General features: G+C 35.7%; 1 protein-coding gene and 1 long non-coding RNA gene across 3 annotated transcripts in view; one reads left to right on the top strand and one right to left on the bottom strand.

Moving 5' to 3' along the window:
* Window positions 1-19,714, bottom strand: part of egln1b (egl-9 family hypoxia-inducible factor 1b) — a 45,368-nt gene extending 25,654 nt beyond the window's left edge. Inside the window, exon 1 of one of the 2 annotated variants that reach the window (XM_087272209.1) lies at window positions 18,779-19,714. In XM_087272209.1, coding sequence (XP_087128335.1) covers window positions 18,779-19,474 — 696 coding nt within the window. In that variant the 5' untranslated portion in view covers window positions 19,475-19,714. The remainder of the gene's footprint in view (window positions 1-18,778) is intronic. The other variant, NM_001002595.2, reaches the window with a different exon arrangement.
* Window positions 1-22,730, top strand: part of LOC137496713 (uncharacterized) — a 473,958-nt gene that overhangs the window by 442,724 nt on the left and 8,504 nt on the right. The gene's annotated exons all lie outside the window — the stretch shown is intronic.

Here is a 22,730-nt window from a genome sequence, read left to right as displayed (position 1 = left end):
ATAGTCCTATGAGACAACATTTTGTTCCTCTGTATGTCCACACATGTAGCAAAATGAGAATAAAGCTCAACTTGATTAGGCTTAATGTCAGCAGAAAGGTGCTTTATAGAGAGTAGCAAAAAGGACTCAATGGTCAGTTTCACTTCACTTGTCTTTTTTAAGACTTGTAAGTTCATTAAGTACAATCTAAAGTAAGGGGGTGATTTTGTATGTTCACGCTGCTCATCACCTGTAAAAATTGCTTGGTTTGAATGCGGTGTCAAAAAATGCTAAGCAAAAGTCCCCCACTGTGTACGAGGCTTTATACAAGCCTGTCTAGCTTATTTCTGCAATAACAACCTCCTGAATGTACTTTATCCCTGCACCATATATTCTGTCAAGCTATGATTTAAGAAAATAAATAACAGAAATCACATATATTCCAGCCAATCCCAGACTAGTACCTCCCACAAACAGCGACCTGCCAAGTATGTAAACCAAGGCCACAAATCCATGACACAAACAAAGCTGTAAAAAAAAAAATGTGAACACTAACGGTCCTAACAGACACACACCCTTTCACTCACAATAACACAAAGCTTCAAACAAGCACTACATAACCCTCCCTTAACATCTCTCCTCCCCAGCTTCCTGAAGTCTATAATTCGATATTAGATTTCCAGTGAAACAGCATCATCGTTCCCGGAGAAAAGACGAGAGCAGAGGAAAGCAACACATGCGGAGAAATTAAAAAAAAACTCAAAGCGAGTATACATGAGGACTTTTTTCCAACAACGACATAAGCGTTAGCGGGGCTAGGGTGTGACTGGTTGTAAATCACTCATCTCAAGTGGAAGACAAGGAATGCAGGAGTCACGGAAAGGCCAAGCTAGGACCAGTCAGTGAGACGTTAGCTATTGTTATCTATTTTTCCCCTGTTAAACTCATCTGGAATTAAAATGTTCAGCCTTTGCTTTAAAAGATAGGCATTTCCAGCCGAGTGCAATGGCACGCAATGCACGATTGATCACAATACATGTGACGACATTTCAACCTGAACTGTTTTCCCTGGCGGCAGGTGCAAAAGCTCGGGACAACGTAAACAAAGGCTGCAGGGGGAAGAGCGTGAGTGTGTGCTTTAGGCAAGGGGATATAGGGGGAGAGGAAAAGACAGACAAGCCGGGACAAAAAAGCGAGCTGAGGGCATTGACGCAATCTGCGAGCCCCCCACGTGAATGGGCTGGAGCAGATAAGGGTGAAATCGCTCAACGGTGCTTCAATCATTCAGGTGGGAGCCAACTGCGTCAGAGAGTATACAGCACGCAGGGCATGCTGGGTTGAGAAAACAACCAGGCGAGGAAGGGGGTGGGTGGATGTGGATGGCAGGCATTAATATTGTGCAGCGGGTTTTGCGTCAGGATGCCATGCCGGCAGTCTCTCATCATCGCCTGCAAAGATGCATGACCACAGACGAGGGTGAAGGAGATGGAGTGGATGCATGCCATAGTACCAAAAGACAAAAAGCATTTCAATCAGTGTTTAACTGTGTGTGTGTGTATTTCAACATGGTTGTGGGCAATACACTTTATTATTAGACTTGAAATGTTCACCAATAATGATGTTAAAAGAGGTTTGAGATTGCATTAATCAATAGTGGCAAAAGAGGGTTGTAATTTTCATTAGTGTGGCAGGTGCTTTAAGCATTTCCAAAAATAAATTTAGTAATCTCTCTCTAGCACATAAAAACTATTTTTACAATCATATAATAAAAAATAAATTAATAAAAAAAACATAGGGCTGGCGATAAAATCAGTATCAGTATATATTGACCAAACACCATTGTCAATAATGATAAATAAGTTTTGTTTAAATGTGGTTGCTCTGCGTGCGCCTTGGAAGCAATGGCGATATGCTTAGGGTGCAAGTTCGTCATTTCCAATGGAGGCCATGTATGGCACGACGTGCACATGAGAGTGCATGGGAGCACACATGCGCACATGTTGAGGAAACAGCGCACACGTGACGATCGCACATTGTCCAGGTACACTTAGTTGAAAAGCATCAGAACTTTGTCAAATAATGCAATCACACCACGACTCATGTAATTAAAACTAACCAATCGGCTTCACACTTTTTATGAAAGATACACATTTCAGTAATAATTGTAGACTAGTTACCTCAGACAAACACAGCACAACAACAATGAGCAGCAGCAATAGTTTGTTCGTTTGTCATCATCCGAGAAAACGGTTGATGATCGTCTAGTTATGAGAGATGCCATAGAAAATGGTAAAGGAAACCACATGCAGGCAATTGTCACATCATGTATATATATATATATATATATATATATATATATATATATATATATATATATACATATATATATATATTTTTTTTTTTTTTTAATGTTAAACAGAATGTTCTAGCTGCTCTGATGCATACTCTATCAGAAGTTATTTTCCAATATGAAATTATGAATTTTAGTTGGCACAATCTGACAAATCGGGCAAACAAAGTCAACTGGAATTTTGTATTATTATTATTCTTATTTTTGATTATTATCGTCTAACCAAATAGTAAATTAAGAGAAATATAATACTAAACACTAACAATGTAATTATTATGAAAATAATAATATTAATTATTATTATTATTATTACTGATGTTGTTGTAGCAAATGTTGAATATAACAACACTATAATTACCATTTTATTTTTAAGAATGTTTATTTAGTTCTTTTTCTTTCTGCTTTTAAAACATTAAACCATTGTTTGTTTGTTTGTTTTGATAGAAAACTTGAGATGTTTCTCTTTTGAAGTGCTTCTCTTTTGTTGAAAACAGATTTTTAAAGAATATGCATTACAAACATGGGAAGGTATCATGGAACTCTAAGTGGATGCAAGTAACTAAAACTCAGTTGCAGGGATGGAGCAGCATTAACTGCAAACCGATCTAAATCCTCTAAAACACTGAAAATGCTGAGCTGCTCACTTAAAAAGGTCACAGTGCTGCATATCAGATTTCATGTTTATATAAATTACAAAGCAACACCTTCAACACGATGAGCAAAAAAGGCAATGTTCATTTTTTTAACAAATAAATTTACAGCCAATCATTATATACATATAATAATAATGGTCATCATATACTTAAACACAGCTCAATAACAGTGATTTGTTTTCCTGGAAAGACGCCCTCTTGGGTTTACAATGTGTCCTTTCTTCCCTATGTTTGCTGCGTATGGTCTTGACCTGCTGCCGTCTCTTCCAGTCAGCAATGCAGAGCTGATATAAAACTCAGCTGCTGGACTTTAGCCAGACAGACAGTTCTAATAGTCCAGCTACGTGCAGAGCGTGCAGCTGCACTGCTGTTCAAGCACTGAGACTCAAGCAGACTGACACCACACTACACCATTAATAAACACCTTGAGGAAAAAGCTAAGACAGCACACAGGTCTGAGAGACAAGGAATGCATAGAAGTGTAAGCTGATTAAAAATGGGCAAAATTCAGGTAAGAGCACACAATTGCAAAAAAAAAAAAAAAAATCATATACAGTCCAAGTCAAAATTATTAGCCCCCTTTTTTTCTCTTTTTCAAATATTTCCCAAATGATGTTTAACAGAGCAAGGAATTTTTCACAGTATTTCCTCTATTTTTTTTTTCTGGAGAAAACCTTATTTCTTTTACTTCAGTTGGAATAAAAGCAGATTTTGTTTTGTTTTTTAACGATTTTATGGGCAATATTATTAGCCCCCTTAAAGCAATATTTTTTTTTTTCGATTGTCTACAGAACAAACTACTGTTAAACAATGATTGGCCTAATTACCCTAATTATCCAAGTTAAGTCTTTAAATTGCACTTCAAGCTGAATAGGTTGTTTCACATGACATGACTGATGACGCACGAAATTCAGATGAAGGGCAGTGATTCTTCAGCATAGGAATCGCTATCAGAACAAAAAAAATGTTTTTGTTTTGTGTTGTTTATAATGGTTTAAATTGGCCAAAATAAGAAATGCCGAAGTTCTTTAAAAAAAACTTTCAAATTTTTTTGCTTATAAAAGAGGGAAAGTTCAAGAAACTGGCTTAAAAGCAGAAGAAAAGGTGGCATGTAATAAACATTTTTTAAATACATCCATACGTACAAACATTTTTGAAGATGATAATTCGCTTGACAGCACCAATAAAGATAATGTACAGGCCTAGCTATATGTAATAATCAGATACAAACACGGCCACACTTCAAAATCCATAGAGAATAACGTGACCTGCCAGGTATTTGCTGCAATGAACTCTGTCTTGTTTTGCAAAACCATGTTTTTACTGGCGTTTCAGCCGCAAGGTTAATGTCTATGTACAGCAGCGTTGAATGTTTGTTGATGGCAATTTCTTCAACAGAAATATAAAACAAATGATACCCTTGCGACAAAACTACACGGTAGTTATTATTGTGGAGCATCTGTCACTATTATTTTTGTCTCCCTAACAAAAATTAATAAATGAAGAGTAATAATCACTATACATCCATGCTTTTGTATGCTTTCATCTGTTATTTTGTGATGCCTGAAAGATATCCGCATGAGGAAAAACTATAGTAATTTATAATAAGCGTGTTTTTGAACCACATAAAGTGTATAAACTCTTTCAATGCTACTGAATACTGTAGCATAGTAAACTAATAAATAGGGGTGTTAAAATTATTTGCTTCTTCAGTGCACCACGATGCAGACGAGGACAATTCGGTATCAGTTAACTAATAATCCTAACCGGTCATTATGTACTGATGTCATTTATCTCATATGCGCTATATCGCTGTAGCTTACTATGGTGAGGGAGGCGAGCGCGAGTATTTAATAATGCTCCAACTACTTAAGAACGCTGAAACTGTGTACAATTTCACTGCGAGTGTCTTTGCTGGACAGTCTTTCACTGACACATATAGGAGAAGCCCCTGTTTTACTGCAATTGAGAGAATGAAAGTAAACTCTATTTCTCTCTCTCTCTCTCTCACTAGGGCCCATTTGAACTGCTGGCGTGACGTTACCTCTCCTCTCGGCTGTTACAGCAATACTTCTGAATTCAGACACGAGTCAGCAGAGATAAGAGCCAATCACAGCCCCTTCTGTTGAGTGTGACCAATCAAAGGGGTTTAAGAAAGAACTTGCTAGACAAGGCTCAGAAAGCGAGCGGGATATTTATATTTATTTATTTATTTGCTATAAATGCTCATAATGTATAAATATATTTATACATTTTAATACAAGAATAGCTGTGCTGTGAAAAAATATAAAACTGTGTATGGAAAGCATCGTCAGTGCACCATGATGAAGCGAGATTTCAATTTGAACCAAATCGATGGCATGATAATCGTAACCAAACCATTAGACCAATGTAGGTTCATACCACTATTAAAAAAACCGTAATAAAAACTTTAACCTTAGTGTAAACAGTGGTGCGTTGTGATGGTGTATAATTATAACGTTATTGTAGAAAACCGAAGCTTATCAATTAATTTGTTTTTTCTAAAGCAACAATATAATTACTAAGACAGCTTAATTCAAGTAATTATCTATAGTATGCTTCCAAACACTATAGTTTTTACTATAGCGTTAGTATTTTTTCATGTAAGGTAATAGCTTAAACAGTATCTCTCATCTCGATGACAGTTTTCATAAGGATCATGCCCTACATATGTGGTTATTTTATATTCATATGTCCTTTGCAATATGGCATAAATCGCAAAAATATGGACTTTCCCCTACGTCTCTCATTCAGTTTTTACTTCCCGCCGTCCATCTGAATTTCTCGCATCACCAGAACCACGTAATTGAAAACAACCTATAATAGCATCTTGAAAATATCTAGTGAAACATTATTTACCGTCATCATGGCAAAGATAAAATAAATTAATTATTAAAACTATTATGTCTAGAAATATGTTGAAGAAATCTTTGTTAAAATTTTTTTTGGGAAAATTAATATATGGATTGCTAACAGGCACGGATTGGCTAATCGGGAGGACCGGGAGAATTCCCGGTGGGCCGGTCCGTTTTTTGGCCGCGAGGGCCGGTGTCCCTAGTTCCAGAATCGGTTGGTCTCAGCAGTCACACTTTTTAAAAATAATTTCTTTATTTACTTGACCACAGCCTTCTTATTCATTATTTTACCGCAGCTCTGCTCTTTTTATCTATTTTCTCGTAGCCTCGTGAGCAGGATGCAGGTTAATGATCATATAATTAGATAAGTCACCATTAAACGTACAGCTGTTGTGGTGCAGTGGTTAGTACGTTAGATTATGACGCGGCCAACCTGGTTTCAGTCCTTGTCTGAGTAACAATTTTTTTTTTTTTTCATTTTTATTGTTAAGACATAATACTGTAAGGGTTGTTGAACATTTGAAGTTCTAAAAGAGCTGTTTTCTCAAAAAAAGACGTGATAGTGTAATTAGAAACTGAATTGGAAATAACCTTATTTTAATATAGTCAGTGGTGAACTGAGGTGGGCCGGTCTGAGGCTTGAAACTCCAGGGCTGAAAAAGAGTCCCACTCCGGCCCTGATTGCTAATAATTCAAGAGGAGGACTAATAATTCTGACGTCAACTGTACAGCATAAATAAACACTCATAAATAAGTAAACACACATATTCATACATAAACCCTTAAAATTTGGCCAAAAAAATCTAATCATGCCTCATTGTGGTTGCCTCATGCCTCATCAGATTTCCGCCTTTAAAAAAAACAACCTCATAAGAACCCTGCTGGTGGCACGCAAGGTTTCCTGACATAAGGGAACAAAAACAAAAAGCATGCAACTAAACATTGATGCAGACGCAAAGAAATATTATACATCCTTCCCGGTGAGGAGGGACTTTCCAAAGGGAATGGGCTGCTTTAACGAATACGCTCAAAAACAGCCCGCTCTGACCCAGTGCCAGAGTATCTTTGGTCACGTAATGTAAACATGACCGTTCAGCGATTCATTGTTTTGTACTGCGGCACACATTCTTCACCCTGACACCCAAAAGGGGGCCGGGCGGGAGGTTGACCAATGACAGGCAATAACAAATATTTATAAAATCACACACACACACACACACACACACACAAAATCCTTGCAGAAGACAGCAAGAGATTTTCTGATTTGATTAACACTGAGAATCATCAATTTAATTGTGATTGAATTTTGAGTATATTTCATGCCTATTCTGCTTCTTTATTAAAGAATTCTTCTTTCAGCTAGAGCTATAAATGAATTTCAGAGTGCACTCGCTTCATTTTGAGTTGTTCTTTAGAAAAAGAGATCATGGTTTCTTATTTCAGAAATCAAGCAGTACATGCTACATGTTTAACACAATAAAATAACCAGATTGATAGTCATTTATTTACTACACAGCATGCACTGTATGTTTTTGACAGAACTAAAGTAAGCTAAACATAAAGGTCAGAGCAGTGACATCTCTTGCAATAAGTCCACTTCCCCAGTTTTGCTTGCTCCAAATGAAGTGCTGCCTACGACATAAAAAAGAACTGTACAAATGCACACAAAGATATATTCTTTCATAAACAGCAACATTAATCTGGCTGTGTAAATTAGGCATGGGCATGTATATGATTCTAGCGGTATGATAACCTTGGATAAAAATATCATGGTTTCACAGGATTACTGCTCTAAAATATATTTCTTTTAAATGTCTGGGGAAAAAAACTAAAATTTTATTGATCAATATATTTTATTTTGAGAAACATTTTAAATATTTTAAAACAAAACAAAAAAGTCAGGATAAACAATTTAAATAAATCACTGACTTCTGCTGTGTCATCTTCATTGGTGTCAAAAACAGATTTATTTACTATTTAAAACGGCATCTTTGGATATCTTCTCTGCTGGCAATATTGTTGTCCTAAAAAATAAAAAAAATCTTACATATACCGCAGGGACAGTACAGCAGAAAATTTTGGCGTTTTTAAAAGCTTGACTTTTCCAAACCACGGTATATCTTGAAAACGGTTATCGTCTCATAGTCATACCTATTGCAAATGTGCTTAAATTCTTCATCATTTCCAAATCTCCAGCAGTTTTTCATCCTGACTCTCTTTTAATTGCAGCATATGTATAATTCAAAATTTTTTTAATGTTGGATAGTTACTAATGCCCAGGGCCAGACGGAAAATTTTAGCTATTTCTGCACAGAATTATGAAAGAAAAAAAAAATTATAATCTGTGGATTTATCTGGAATTACAGTAATACTAAGGATAGTGTAGTATCTAAAATTTAACACATTAAATAAATGAATAAATAAATAAATAAAAATAAATAAATAAATAAATAAAAATCTGTGAATTAATCTGGAATGATAGTAATAGTAATGATAGTGTAGTATCTAAAAGCTTAACATATGAAATAAATAAATAAATAAATAAATATTTACTTCTAAATATTTAACATTTTCAAGGTTTGATTGCAATGCAAATCCAATTAGAATCACACAAAATTCTGTCATAAAATACATCTACTAAAAGACAGAAAATATTAGTTTACAAACTGTATTGAATATAAACTAGAGCTCCACAATATATTGTTTCATCAACAATATTGCAATGTGGAATATCGTCCTATGCTGCAGAATGTGCAATGTTGTCTATGATTATAGTTCACTAGGAAAAACAGAACACATGAAAATTGTGTTTAACAAAATGAGGCGAATGTTTTTTTCATTTCCACACTGTTTAAAGGCCTCAAAGAGTTCAAAGTATTTAGGCACAATACATTTTACTGTTTGTAACTTTACTGTATAAAAAATGTAAATGATTCTTCATTAAAAACTTTTGCTGGGTTATTTTACATTTGATTATTCCAGTTCTCTACCTGACTGCACCAAAAATCATAAAACACTTTATTTCACTTTTATCTTTGCTTTTATGTATTTGCCAGTAATTTTTTACATTTTATGCATGATTTACTTCCCTACAAACTCATCTCAATCATTCTAAATTAATACAGTCTTTCTAAACGGTAGTTTTCAAGTCAACCAGTGAAATTGTAAATATATTGCAATATTTATGGCACAAAAAGTAAATATTGCAATGTCAGATTTTTTCAACATCATGCAGCCCTATATAAATCATATAAAAAGGTGCATGTGATTCAACAGTTCTACTGAAATAAATATAAAAACTTAATACATATATATGCATTTAATCATAAAAGCAAATAAACAGACCCAATAATGGGCTATATTCTGTGTGGACCTACTAACATCAAACACGCGCTCCCATTTTCTCAGGATTGAAGCTGCCTGTTTGAATTGCTTTGGTTTTGTCGACTCAACACAGCTCCTGCAACCCTAAGTTAGTCCAGCCGACATTACCATAAAGGCCCCTGCTCTGTTGTTTCATAACAAACATCATCTTTCGTTCCTGTTCTCACTTCTCTCTCAACTCATCTCCTTTCCTTACACCATCTGCGGCCTCACCGACTGTATACACGCATATTTTCTGCCTCTGATCCTCTATCATTTGACAAACCACAAAGCCCACTCACAGCTTAATATCAATACAAAACACAAACATATTATCCGTTCATTGTGTTTTATGTAACAGGCTCTTTCCCTCCGGCTGAGTCAATGTCATATGCCTGCTGAGCATCCTGAACTGTCCTGCTTTACATCTGCGATCATCACAATGACAATAAAAAAATATGCAGTCACAGGAAGTGCTATCTATCACCTCCCATCAAGCCTTCTGCTATTCACACTGTAACATACCGTGCAAAGCATATGTATTTATTACTATATAGTCATAATGCATATCATGGCTGCACGATATTGAAAAAATCTTACATTGGGATATTTTGTTTTACCGTGATATTTACTGCGATATGAATAAAATTTCACCAGATAATTTGAATAACTTAATAAGATTTCATTCATTTAGATCTACTGAGATGATCAAGTGTATTTCTATGCAGTGCATCTGCATTAAATATAATAAACTACAACCAAAAATAAATAAATAAACAAACAAGGCTTTATTGTTTTTCAGGACAGAAATTGAACAATCAATTGTAAAATAACATGGTCATCATTGGAAAATATAGTACAAAAATAAATACATTTAGTAATATATTTATCTTTTAATCTTTAATAGATAATAATAAACAGTGATGTGACTATTGTAGATACATATATTGCAATATCAACGCTCAAATGATAAATTGTTCAGCCCTATTATGCACACTTAATAACAACATTTTACCTCTAAGGGATAGTTCACCCAAAAATGAAAATTCTGTTGTCATTAGGGCTGCACGATATTGGAAAAATCTGATATTGCGACATTATATTTTTTCTGCAATATATACTGCGATATGAATACGGCTTCACAAAATAGTTGAAAAGCACTATTTGACTGTTTTTTTTCTGTGGAGTATAACAGTACTCAGGTACAGATTTGTACCGTACCACTTTTTCGGCACCCTTTGCAAAGTGTACCAAAGATACCAAAAGACGGAGCGAGAAGCGCCGCTGAACACTATAGGTATAGTTTGTCATTCGCTCATGCAACGAGCCAGAATGAAAACAAAGGAACCGTCATGTTTTAAATACAAAGCCGAGAGATTACCGCAAGATCATATATACATAATGACGAGCCATGATCGACCCTAGCTCAAACAAACCTTGTCGTCGTCTTGATGAACAGCCACAAAGCCAAGAAGAAGAGCAGATTTACCCTGTGCCCCGTAGTTTTTTTATGCGCCAGTCTAAAGCGCGAGCCGCACGTTTATATCTGAAATAACAACCTTCTTGGGCTGATGATAATAATGTGCGCTTGATTATTGATGTGCTTTTAAAACCCGATCCTGTCAGAAACTGACAAACGCAAGTAATAAGCAAAAAAACAAAGAAGCCGGAAAAAAGGAGCACATTATTTTTTCAGTAAACGGAAACAAACTGCTATGTTTAACTATTATTATCATCACCTTTTGAACTATTATGAACTATTATGAGAATGATGTTATTGTTCTCTAACAGAGGCTACATATTTGCTGCTGAAGATTAAAGACACAGATGAGAGGTTTTTTCACTGACTGTGGGCTATATGTTGCATGTTCTTTTTGAACCTAAATAAGGACTAAATGTATGCTGTGTGTCATTTTTCTGTAGTTGATAACATATAGGAGACTGTAAGGGTCTATATGTGATCATATATGTTGCATTTATGTATTTATTTTATACAATTACAGATGTTACAGTAGGCTATTTCACACTGTCATTGAATTGCAGTTATAATCAACTCATGTACATAGAAAAGTTAGTAATAAACATTTATACAGAAGTATGTAGCATCTGTTCAGTGAGAAGTGCTTTTTATATGATATGTGAACGACCCAAACAGCTTCACTGCAGACTTTTCTCGAGCGAAAATGACGCTGACCGAAACTTTCTGTCGTACACCACGTCCACCAAAACAGTACCATTAGTACCATTTAAGCAGTGGAAGTCTGATAAAGGTGACCCATACCGTACCGTACTGTACCACTCAGTGGAAATGGGCCATAATAGTGATGTTGCATCTTCAGTTTCGGGCTCAGGCACACTTTGCACTCACACGACAAGCGTATTGCGCCAAAACCCAACCATTCCCAGCACTAGCACACCTTTTCCAACCAGGTTAGGGCTGGCCAACTGAACCGCACATGAGCCCGTATAAATTGTGTGCAGTAATAAATACAGTAATTAAACACAATTCTGTAGTTCCTGGTGAACTGTAATTCAAAGTCAACATTGAGTATCTTGCGATATGGCTATTGCGGATGCACACATTGTGTTATCAATGCTGAAACGACATATTGTGCAGCCTTAGTTGTCATTTACTCAACCTTTACTTGTTCCAAACCTGTTTGAGGTTATTTCTTCTGTTGAACACAAAAGCTGAAAACGTGTAACTGTTAACTTAAACATTATTTGCTTTTCCTGGAGGTCCTACTACTTTTCAGCTTTCTACAAAATATCTTCTTTTGTGTTCAACAGAAAAAGAAGTCATAAAAGTTTATAATCCATTGAGTGCGTTTTTATATTAAAGTAAACTTTCCTTTTATTAAGCATGTTTTCCTTTAGTCATGAAAACACCGCTGCTTAAAAGGCAGTAAATAAATGTCTTAATTATTAATTTATGCTTTATAATGCAATGTCTTTTTATTGACAGTCTGAACATGGTGTACGTGACTGATCGAAATGCAAGCTTGTGATGGCTTGCTGTGGTGTACAGGGAGTGCATGTAAAAAAAGAACACACACTCCTCCAGACACAGTTTGGGAACAGTTTGTCTTTAAGACACCTTTCAAACTTTAATGAGCCCAAAAAAACCTAAAATGTAAAGATTTTATATATTTTAATAAATAAATAATTGTACAAACCTATTAGGGCTGCATAATATATTGTTTAAGCATTGAAATCACAATGTGTGCGTCTGCAATACTCACATTGCAGGATATGCAATACTGATTTGGGATTATAGTTGATCAGCACAACAGTTGAGAATACATGAGATTTAGGAGTCATTGCAAAGCATAACCACAACAGAGTAAAACTTGATCATTTGCATGCAATTAAAAGGCATTTTAAGAGAGTTTAAAGCATTAAGGCAGAAAAATTGACAACTTTAAAGAGGAATAATTTTACTGAATTATGAATGCAATGAAGACTATAACAGCATTATTTTACATTTCATCATTCAATTTCTGCATCTGAATACAGTTTGACACTATGGAAAAACCATAAAGCACTGTTTATTTGACTTTATTATTATTATTCTTGCTTGCAATTATTTTATTTATGCATGATTCACACCCTTAAAATCACCCAAATCAATCTAAATTCAAGATTTTTTCCCCAAATAGATCCATTCAAGCTATCTGGTGAAACTGTATTCATATTGCTGAAAACAAAATATCACAATGTCAGACTTTTCCAGTAGTATGGTGCAGCCCTAAAACCTATGCATAATGATAGCCTGAATGTCGCAGATTTCCTCTAAGTCAACAAATGTGCGTGCGTTTACAACAAAAAGGAAAAGGTGATGTTTCCTTCAACTCTGAGAGCTTGGAGGTTTGTCCAAACATTGTGCATGCGTTGGGTACGCCTGATAGCAGCTGGTGGTCACAGGCGTTCCCCTGACCTGGGGAAATATGAGAGCCATGCTGGTCATGGATAACTCACAACTGCACTATCAGTAACAGCCTGTGGCTCCACAGGAAGCTCCTGTTTAAAAAAAAAACGGTCAGCCTGACATTACTTGTGTGTCTGGAAAGTTCAAGAACAATTGAATCTGGGGGAGAAACCTGATGGTGCATATATCTAGAGTCTTCAGTTTCATCGCGAGGTTCCATTTAGGATATTTTCAGGGTTGCTCGGATCCGCGCAAAATCAATCGGTCCGAGATTGCCTGAATGAGATGGTCTCTGGTCGATTGAGCTAATCGATTGTAGTGAGAAAACAAAAAGGTCCAATGAACTAATGAACCAGGCTATATCACAGTGTCTTATGATTGTGTAATAACCATATATATGGCTATACGAAGAGAGAAGGATGAGTAGGGCGAGATGTCATTCCCACCAGCAAATGTGCGTTTCATGTCTATTACGAAAGTGAAAGCAGGCTGAAATAATAACAAGAACTGTTCATCAGTTAGGAAAAGTTACCATCTGATAATTTTTCCATATTTTAATCTAATAATATTTTGTGTTAGGCCAATTGTTTTGTTCATTTGCGCAATGCAGCTCGAAAGAAAGATCAACATTGATCTGCTTCATGATCTGATGTAGTCTCAGTTCATCTGTTATTTCTCTATATAATTTACGCCTATAATGCATAATTTTAGCCAACGTTTTTTTAATAGATTGATTAATTTAATAGAAATAATTTTACAAAACTTAACTGAAATAAGGCTCTATATGAGAGAGTCTAACCTCTCTGATTTTTATTTGGTGACTATGCTGTGGATGTCAAAATTAAAGTGCAGTTTTACTTATAAAATATTATATACACAACTGGTCAAAGGTTTGGGGTCAGTATAATTGATAAATATTTTAAAATAAGCTTCTCTTGCTTACCAAGGCTGCATTTATTTCATCATAAATACAGATCAAATTATAAATTCTTGAAATGTTATTGCACTATAAACTAACTTTAAAAGTTGTTTATCATTTAATTTAATGTTTTGCTCCAGTGATCTTAAAGATGCATGGTTTCCGCTAAATTTATTCTTCCATGGCGGGGCGCCACACCAAAATGCTTCCCTCCATGGCTACATTATAGCTTTTCATTTAAAACATTCAGTCAATGTTGTTGTTTTTAATAGCGGTTTATAATTGCACCAAAAAGTATTTAAAAGATAAGTGAATTATAACAGCGCAAACTTTTCTGTAATTGTAGTAGTGCTCTGCGTTATTTGTTTAACCCTTTGAAGTTACGTGCTGACTGACTGACTAAAGACTGACAGGTGCGTAATGCGTGAGGCCAGCAAACATGACATGGCTTTCAGTTATGATGAACACAGTTTCCATAAGTGTAATTTATTTATAGATAAAGGTCTGTGATTCTGCATACAGTGACTTTATCTTGCTGGAAATTCTTGCCGTTTCACTTTACTTCAGGATGCATTAATGCCACTCTGTAGGTCTATTTTAGACATTCAGAAATATTCCTAGCAAATCTAATAAATGTTGGAGATATACTCACTACATAAATGCACTAAATCGCATTTCAGCAGCGTTTATTTGAGAGCACACAAGAAGATCTGTGCTTGAGCAGTGTATATTTGAGGGGGTGTCAAGAGGTTCTGTGCACAAGCATAGGAAATCGGTGCGCAAGCAAAAAGATTTGCATGCTTTTATTGCATAAATGCGATCTCTACTTGTAATACTGCGCTCACGACATTTCTCCATTTGTCATTGAAATAATGTCATAGGTAGTTGGTAGATTTGTTTAAAAGGTCTACCCCTACAGCTGGAAAAAATCCTAGAGGAAACACTGAGATACATTTTCAGCTTCATCACTTCAGTCTTCAGAATCACACGATCCTTTAGAAATAACTCTAAAATTAATTGTTATTGTTATTATTATTAATGGAAATAGTAATAAAAGCAAATGTCTGGAGTAATAATTTTATTTGAAACTGCATACAATTACAAAAGCAGTTATTTAAAATTGTAATAAAAATTTAACAATTAAAAAAAACTTACATTTAATAAACTTGATGAACCGAGTAATTTTCCTTTAAAAAAACATGAAAAATATTAATAAAACTGACCCCAAACTCAATTATGTTTGGCTTTTGAAACATATTTTAAAAGTATTGTATGTGGCTAAGAAATTGCTATTAACATCTTTCGTTTGGTGGGTCCAGTGAAAATTTTGGCAGTAAAAATCTGAACTACTGGCCCGATCGGGCTAGTAGAAAAAATCCTTAGCGTTGAACCCTGGATATTAAATATTATATTTGTTAATTATTTATACTAGGGCTGCACGATTCTGGCTAGAACAATTATTTTTTTTTTGTTTAAAATCAAGAAATCACAATTTTCTCACGATTCTGTAGATGTAAAATAAAGGTTAATATAAGTAGGCTATATTTATTGTTATATTCAAACATTTGGCAAGACAACAATAATAATATTAGGCCTACGTGTAGGTCTGCTGTTGGTTAAAATGCTAAATTTTGTAAAGACTTGGAACAGAATTGAACAGTCCTGTTAATGCACAGCAAAGTGATTACATTATTACAATACAACTATTCATAATTCTAAAGTTGAATTATTATGTTTGAGAAATGCTTGCAATCTGTCATTGACAGCATTATCAGACCATTTTTTCACTGGTAAATAAAAAAATTATTATTATCAGATTCCCACTTGCATTTTATTCAACATTATATAGACTAGTAGTTAAACTGACCCAGTAAACATTTATTTTCATGCACAACACCTTGTGTTCGCTATGAAGGAAAAAACATAATGCTTGTCATACTCATAACTCTAAAATGCGATATGATCATTTAAAATTAATGACACTTTTGGTTTCACTTTCGTTGCTGATTGCAGATGATGTCATGGCTGATCAACATCCATGCAAATCAGACTTTCCGCGCAGCTACCAAACGATCGCTCTGTGCAACAAACTGAATGTTATTTATTTACAACTTTATTACCTGTTATTCAGTCTATTCAGGTTTTGTAGAAAGGTCAAGTAGACATCATTGGTGTGTACGCGCACATCCTCTCGGTAGTAAACAAATAGTGCATCAGCTCAAGTGTGATTTTGCGGCCACGAATACATCATTACATTAAAGACAGAAATTACAAATTTTGGGTGAATTATACCTTATAAATACAATATGTGACACTTTTAACACCATTTAGAGGTGTCTATGTTGCTTAGCAAAGTATATAAAACATAGTAAAGACTTGTGCATCTGCCTTTATGCTTCTCTCCTGACCTTAAAATATAATTGGCTTAATCCTAGGAAAGCTGACTCAAAATCGTGTGTAGGGTCAAATCGAAATCTCGATCTTTTCCCGATTATTCATGCAGCCATAAGTTATACCATGATTACCATGTTATTTTACATCCAATTTCTAGACTTGAATACTGTTAAGACTCCCCATTGTTTATTTATTTATTTTTGCTTGTAATTGATTATAATTTATGCAGATGCACTGCATTGAAAAAGGATTGGTCATCCCAGTTAATCTAAATTAACGAAATCTTTCAAAATAGAGCCAGTCAAATCATCTAGTGAAACTAAATTCATAGTGCAGCAAAACAGAATATCGAAATGTCAAACTTTTCCAATATTATGCAGTCCTAAACGCCACTGTTGAAAAACGTCTAGTGATACATTTACAACATCTGTGAAGAAGAACCGAAAGGATGAGCAGACATGCTTTCATTTTTAATATGACATCTAAATAATATTTCTGAAGATTTACTTTGAATTGAAAGACATGTTTGGACACGTCTCTGCATCACCTGAGGATCAAAGGTTAGGCCTCTTCCCATCTAAAGTGACACGGTGTTTAAACATAATCTATCAAAGACGTGTTAAGTGGGCCTACAACCTGATCCCATAACCATATGTTCCCACACCTTCTGACCGGTGACTTTCCAAGTGATTAAGAAAACTTCATAGCTACTGCACTCAGAAAAAAGGTAGCCATTAGCAGATTAATAAATAACAGAATAAAATAACTGAAAGTGAATGACGCCAGATGCCACATCCAAACTTATTTTAAGATGAGGTGGAAAACACAAAAGATTTTCCTGTAAGATATATAGATTTTTAAACATTATATTTATCCATTTTTTTATATAATATTGAGTAAGAAATTTCATATACAATATATACACAAAGATCAAAACAACTGGCTTTCTCAAGATATGGGTATTTCAAATTATAAGCTTCTCCTAGTAATTAACTACTACAGTGGTTCCCAACCTTTTTTGCCCGAGACCCCTTTCCCCCAAAATATATTATAAGGCCCTCCTCTACATTTACTAATATTATTGCTCATGAACTACGGCAACATGATTGTTCACCTAATTGTCCACTGCAAATGTTTTTTTTTTTTAAATATGATGTGACAGATAGCTTGATGAGCCCTCCTTGTGGGCCGAAAAAATTGTGTATATATATATATATATATATATATATATATATATATATATATATATATATATATATATATATATATATATATATATATATATTCATGTATCACAAAATAAAAATATCACAATGCTAGATTTTCCAGTATTGTGCACTATACATTGTATATATATTGTATATATACTATATATTGTGTTTCCATGTACTATACAGGAACATTTAATAGGGTGACCATATGTCCTCTTTTTTGGATTAAATAAAAATGCATCTGGCCAGCATTTCTAATCTCCTAAAATGTCCGATTCAGCTTTCTTTCTATGGTCGCCATTATTTTATGCATTTTTGCGTTGTTTTAATTTTCTCTTTAAGCCAAGTATTGTTGCATGCCTTGGTCTTCCATGTACATACACAAACATTGACCAGTGCAAATTGGCCAGGCAAACATCTGTCAATCCCTCAGCAGCACTAAGCTAACAGCCAAGAGAGGGATAGAGAGCAGCAGCTTTTACCTGTTGGTAGCACATGGCTCCTCCTGGTAATGTAAAAGTGAAATAGGATTTTTTTAAACTTTTTTTTTTTTCCCCAATGCAAAAAAAAAATCATTGTCATGTAAAAGGTGCTAAATGCTAAATATTGTTAATGTTTGTTATTGTTCTATTGTTGAGGGCCAAACATTTAAGGATGTTTCCATCAAAAAGTAAACATTTCAGCATGACATGTTGCTTCAGTCACAATTCACATTTTTTTTTCCTTTTCAATCTGCTTCATTCTATACAGAAATATATGGCAAGTTTTGAACGATGGTTACCTGCAGCAGCAGTCTGGCTGGTCATGTGACTTCAATATGGCGGTTCCCATGAGCAGGGCAAGCCGCATATTTCCAAAACGCAGAATGAAAGCGCAAGACATAATAACATTCTCTTTGACATGTGCTTATGTTATAGGAAGTATATTCATGTATTATATCAAGTTCGGATTAGTCGGTTAATAAATACCAAACTCCTCAGACTTCAGAATTAAATCAATCTAACCTTACAGAAGTGCTTGTCATCTTGACATGACACATGTTGTCATACAACCTTTTAAGTAACTTAGTTACTAACAGTTGTCATGCAACGACAACTCCACTTACTTTCGTTCTTCCATTGATCCTGTAGTTGCCCAGTTTCCCGTTACAGTGTCGGATCAGATCGTCCATGCGGCTCATGAGAAACGCTATCCGCTCACAGCCGGGCTCCTTCCCCTCCACCCAGGTGATCTTATCCCCGCGAATGTCCTTCGACGAGTCGCTCCTCTGACTGACCAGCTGTCCGTCCGTAAAGCCGCCGGTCAGATAAAGCGCCCGCACGTCCTCCAGAATACTGCGTCCGACCTCGTTCCCTAGGAAGTTGTCGACCACACAGATGCCGTGCTTGTTCATGCAGGGCACGATATAGTCCGTAGCCAGTTTCTGAGGGGGGGAGCGCGTCTGTCCGTTAGGTTTTGAGCTGTCCGGGGTCGGTTTGGTGTCAGAGCCTGTAGCAGACTTGATAAAATCTGGCATTTTTTCGTCTTGTGACGTAAGTGTAGAGTTACTCTGAGAAGTGCTCGACTGTTTTGAAGTGTCGCTCGGCTGCTCTTCTTCTTCTTCACCCACCGGCTGCTGCTGTTTGTCGGCCTCCTTGCAAACCCGCTTGTGCTTCTTCCAGTCCTGTCTCTGGTGCTCTTTGCTGCAGTAAAACGAACTGCGACAGCGTCCACACTTCATCAGGTTCTCCATTTTCCCGCACAGCTCACAGAACTGACGCTCGCGCTCCAGACGCTCGCTTTCCCTTGAGTTTCCCTCCATGATTCAGCGCTGTATTACAGTATCAGGCTGCAACTTCACTACAAGTCTCCACAAGCGAAAACGAAACAAACAGTGTCGCTGGCCCCCCGCTGCCGTTCTCATAACAGTTGACGGAGGGGACAGCGAGGATCTCACATTCCCGGGACATCTATGTTTTGACACTTTAGAACTGAAGTCGTGTGATTGTGATGGAAGCGCATGGCGCCGACCGTTCCTTTTCTTCAGCGCTGGGCGCACGTCAACCATCTGCGCATGCGCACTAGAGGCAAGCATTGTGGGCATGGCTCGCATGTGCTTCTCATAACTTTGTGTTGGCAGAATTAAAATCAACTAAAAAAATCTATAATTGCCATATAAATTACTTAAATGCTTTATTTGCGTATTAGAAATAAAAACAATAATTACATAATAACAGTAAGTGCATTAGTGCTACAATTTAGAGGGGTTATGAATATGATAATGGATTAAAATATGATTTTTAAAAACAGTTTACAACATAAAGCTGCGTAATGGACTCTTTTTGTGCAGCTCAAAATAACTGCAAGCACATTAAACCGGAAGCCTTACACAGGTCACGTCCACTCCTGATTAAAATCACAAACAAACAAACAAATACATTCTCACTATATGCATAAATGGTCATAAAAACAAATACATACATAATCAAACCAAACAAAACTTTTAACAGGCAGAAAAAGCCTAATAAATAATCTAATAAAAGTGCAATAAACAGTAAATTATTTAAGCTACAATACAGTGCTTTAATGATTATGATAATACATTAATATATGATATGAAATAAAATGTTTACAAATAAAGCTGCATGATGGATTAAAGATTAACAAGTGAAAAGTGATGTAACTTTACAAATTATACACTCACCAGCCACTTTATTTCACCTGTTGAACTGCAATGCAAATTTCTAATCAGCCAATCAGATGGCAGGAACTCAATGCATTTGGGCACGTGGATCAAGTGGTCAAGACGATCTGCTGCAGTTTAAACCGTGCATCAGAATGGGGAAGAAAGGTGATTTAAGTGACATTGAACATGCCATGGGTGTTAGTGCCAAACGGGCTGGTCTGAGTATTTTAGAAACTGCTGATCTACTGGGAATTTCACGCAACGTTGCCTGGTGAGATTAGCATCATGGACGTGGAAGCAACAAATCTGCAGCAACTGCGTGATACGATCATGTCAATATGCACCAAAATCTTTGAGGAATATTTCCAGTACCTTGTTTAATCTATGCCACAAAGATTAAGGCAGTTCTGAAGACAAAAGGCGTCCAACCAAGTACTAGGAAGGTGTACCTAATAAATTGGCCGGTGAGTGTATACAACATTCATTCAATTTCTTTTCGGCTTAGTCCCTTTATTAATCTGGGGTCGCCACAGCGGAATGAACCGCCAATTTATCCAGCATATGTTTTACTCTGCAGATGCCCTTCCAGCTGCAACCCATCACTGGGAAACATCCATACACATTCATTCACACACATACATTGTGGATGATTTAACTTACCCAATTCACCTACACCACGTCTTTAGAATTGTGGGGGAAATCAGAGCACCCGAGCTCGAACCAGCGACCTTGCTGCGAGGCGATTACTGCGCCATCGTGCTGCCTATATATATATATATATATATATATATATATATATATATATATATATATATATATATATATATATATATATATAAGCTAATTGTTTTTGTTATGTATTATGTATTTTCATATAACACATTTTATACCAAAGTGCTTTACATATGTAAAGAAATTTTAAAATTATATAACAGTAAAGAAAAAAATGGACATAAAATCGATATTTAATAATTAAAACAATACACAAAACAAAATGAGATCCTTTATCGAAATGAGTAAAATACCTTATCTTATACCTATTAGACTTTACACTGGTCTATGTTTATGACTGTTGTGCATTTGCAATGGTTTCCTTCTCATAATAATCTCCATAAATGTTACTTCACTCTGTTTCTTAACTCATGTCATAAACAAAGTCCAAAAAAAAAAAAATCTTGTTTTGCAACCCAATCATCTACAGTAATATGGAGAGCTATTTCCATTACCAAATCAATCATATTCTCATGGGAGCAATAAAGATTAGGGTTATACTGTATGAGATAATGCTGAAATGATACTCCGCTTCCTTACCACTATACTAATAACAGTATTTTTGTAGTAAAACGCATTCCATTCCACCTTCAAATCTAGCATTATATCATCCAGAACGCAACGTTTATGTAACATTTACATGATTTTAGGTTGCAGTTACATAAAAATATGCCACAATATGCTGCTTATGTAATGGGAAACTTGTGAATGATGATTGCAATTTTCTTATCTCAATTACAAGTGGAAAAATCCTTACTAATGATGCAGGTTTTGGGATAACACTAATGTTTGTGGTTCTTTTCGAGGCTGAATCATGTCCATGACTTTGTGTTGTTAATTTGCTGTTTGGATTAGAATTGATCACAGAGGGTTTTGTTGGTTTAACTGCCCCTCTGAGCTCCGATACGCACACAGGACATGTTTATTTACAGTCTCAGTGTGCGTGTTTGTGTTTATCTCTCTGTGAGTAGATCCACAGGCTGAATACTTCAGTAATGCCGAGCTGAGGGTGGACCCATATCCAGGACTGGCCCTCATATCTGTCCCTCAGGAGGGCTATCCCAAGCCTGAGGCCATCGCCCCTCCTTCCTTTGCCCTATAACCATCTATTGCTCTGCCTCTGGAGAGCGAGGGTAGGAGAGAGCTGTTCCTAGTCTATCTTTGACAGAATTCTGACAGGTTTTTTTTATACAAGGGCAAAAATGCTAGCCCTCCTGCACTGTAATGCAACTTCCAAATTGTTGAATTCATCTTTATTTATCTAGCACTTTTATAATGTAGACTGTGCTAAAGCAGATTAACATAGAGGTTTTATTTAAACTGTCAGTCCAGTTGTCAGAGTTAAAGTTCAGTTTAGTTCAGTTCAGTGTGGTTTAATTTTCACTGCTGAAAGTCCAAACACTGAAGGCCTAACTTGGCCTATAGTTGTTAACTAGGTATAAAATTGCAAGTTAGTTGATATCATCGAGCTCACTGTTAAGTTTACTCATACAAACTATTTAAACTCACATTTAGAACTGTTTGTTCAATAAAAGTAAAGAACTCAGTTGTAGAAAGATGTATTTTTTATTTCTTCATTTAAGTATTTACTTCCAAATTTAAATTCTTTTTCAAATATGAT

This window comes from Danio rerio, chromosome 11, assembly GCF_052040795.2.
Source record: "Danio rerio strain M-AB ecotype USA chromosome 11, GRCz13ab, whole genome shotgun sequence".
Taxonomy (NCBI): Eukaryota; Metazoa; Chordata; class Actinopteri; order Cypriniformes; family Danionidae; genus Danio; species Danio rerio.
Note: the sequence above shows the minus strand (reverse complement) of the source record. Positions and strands in the feature narration are given on the sequence as shown.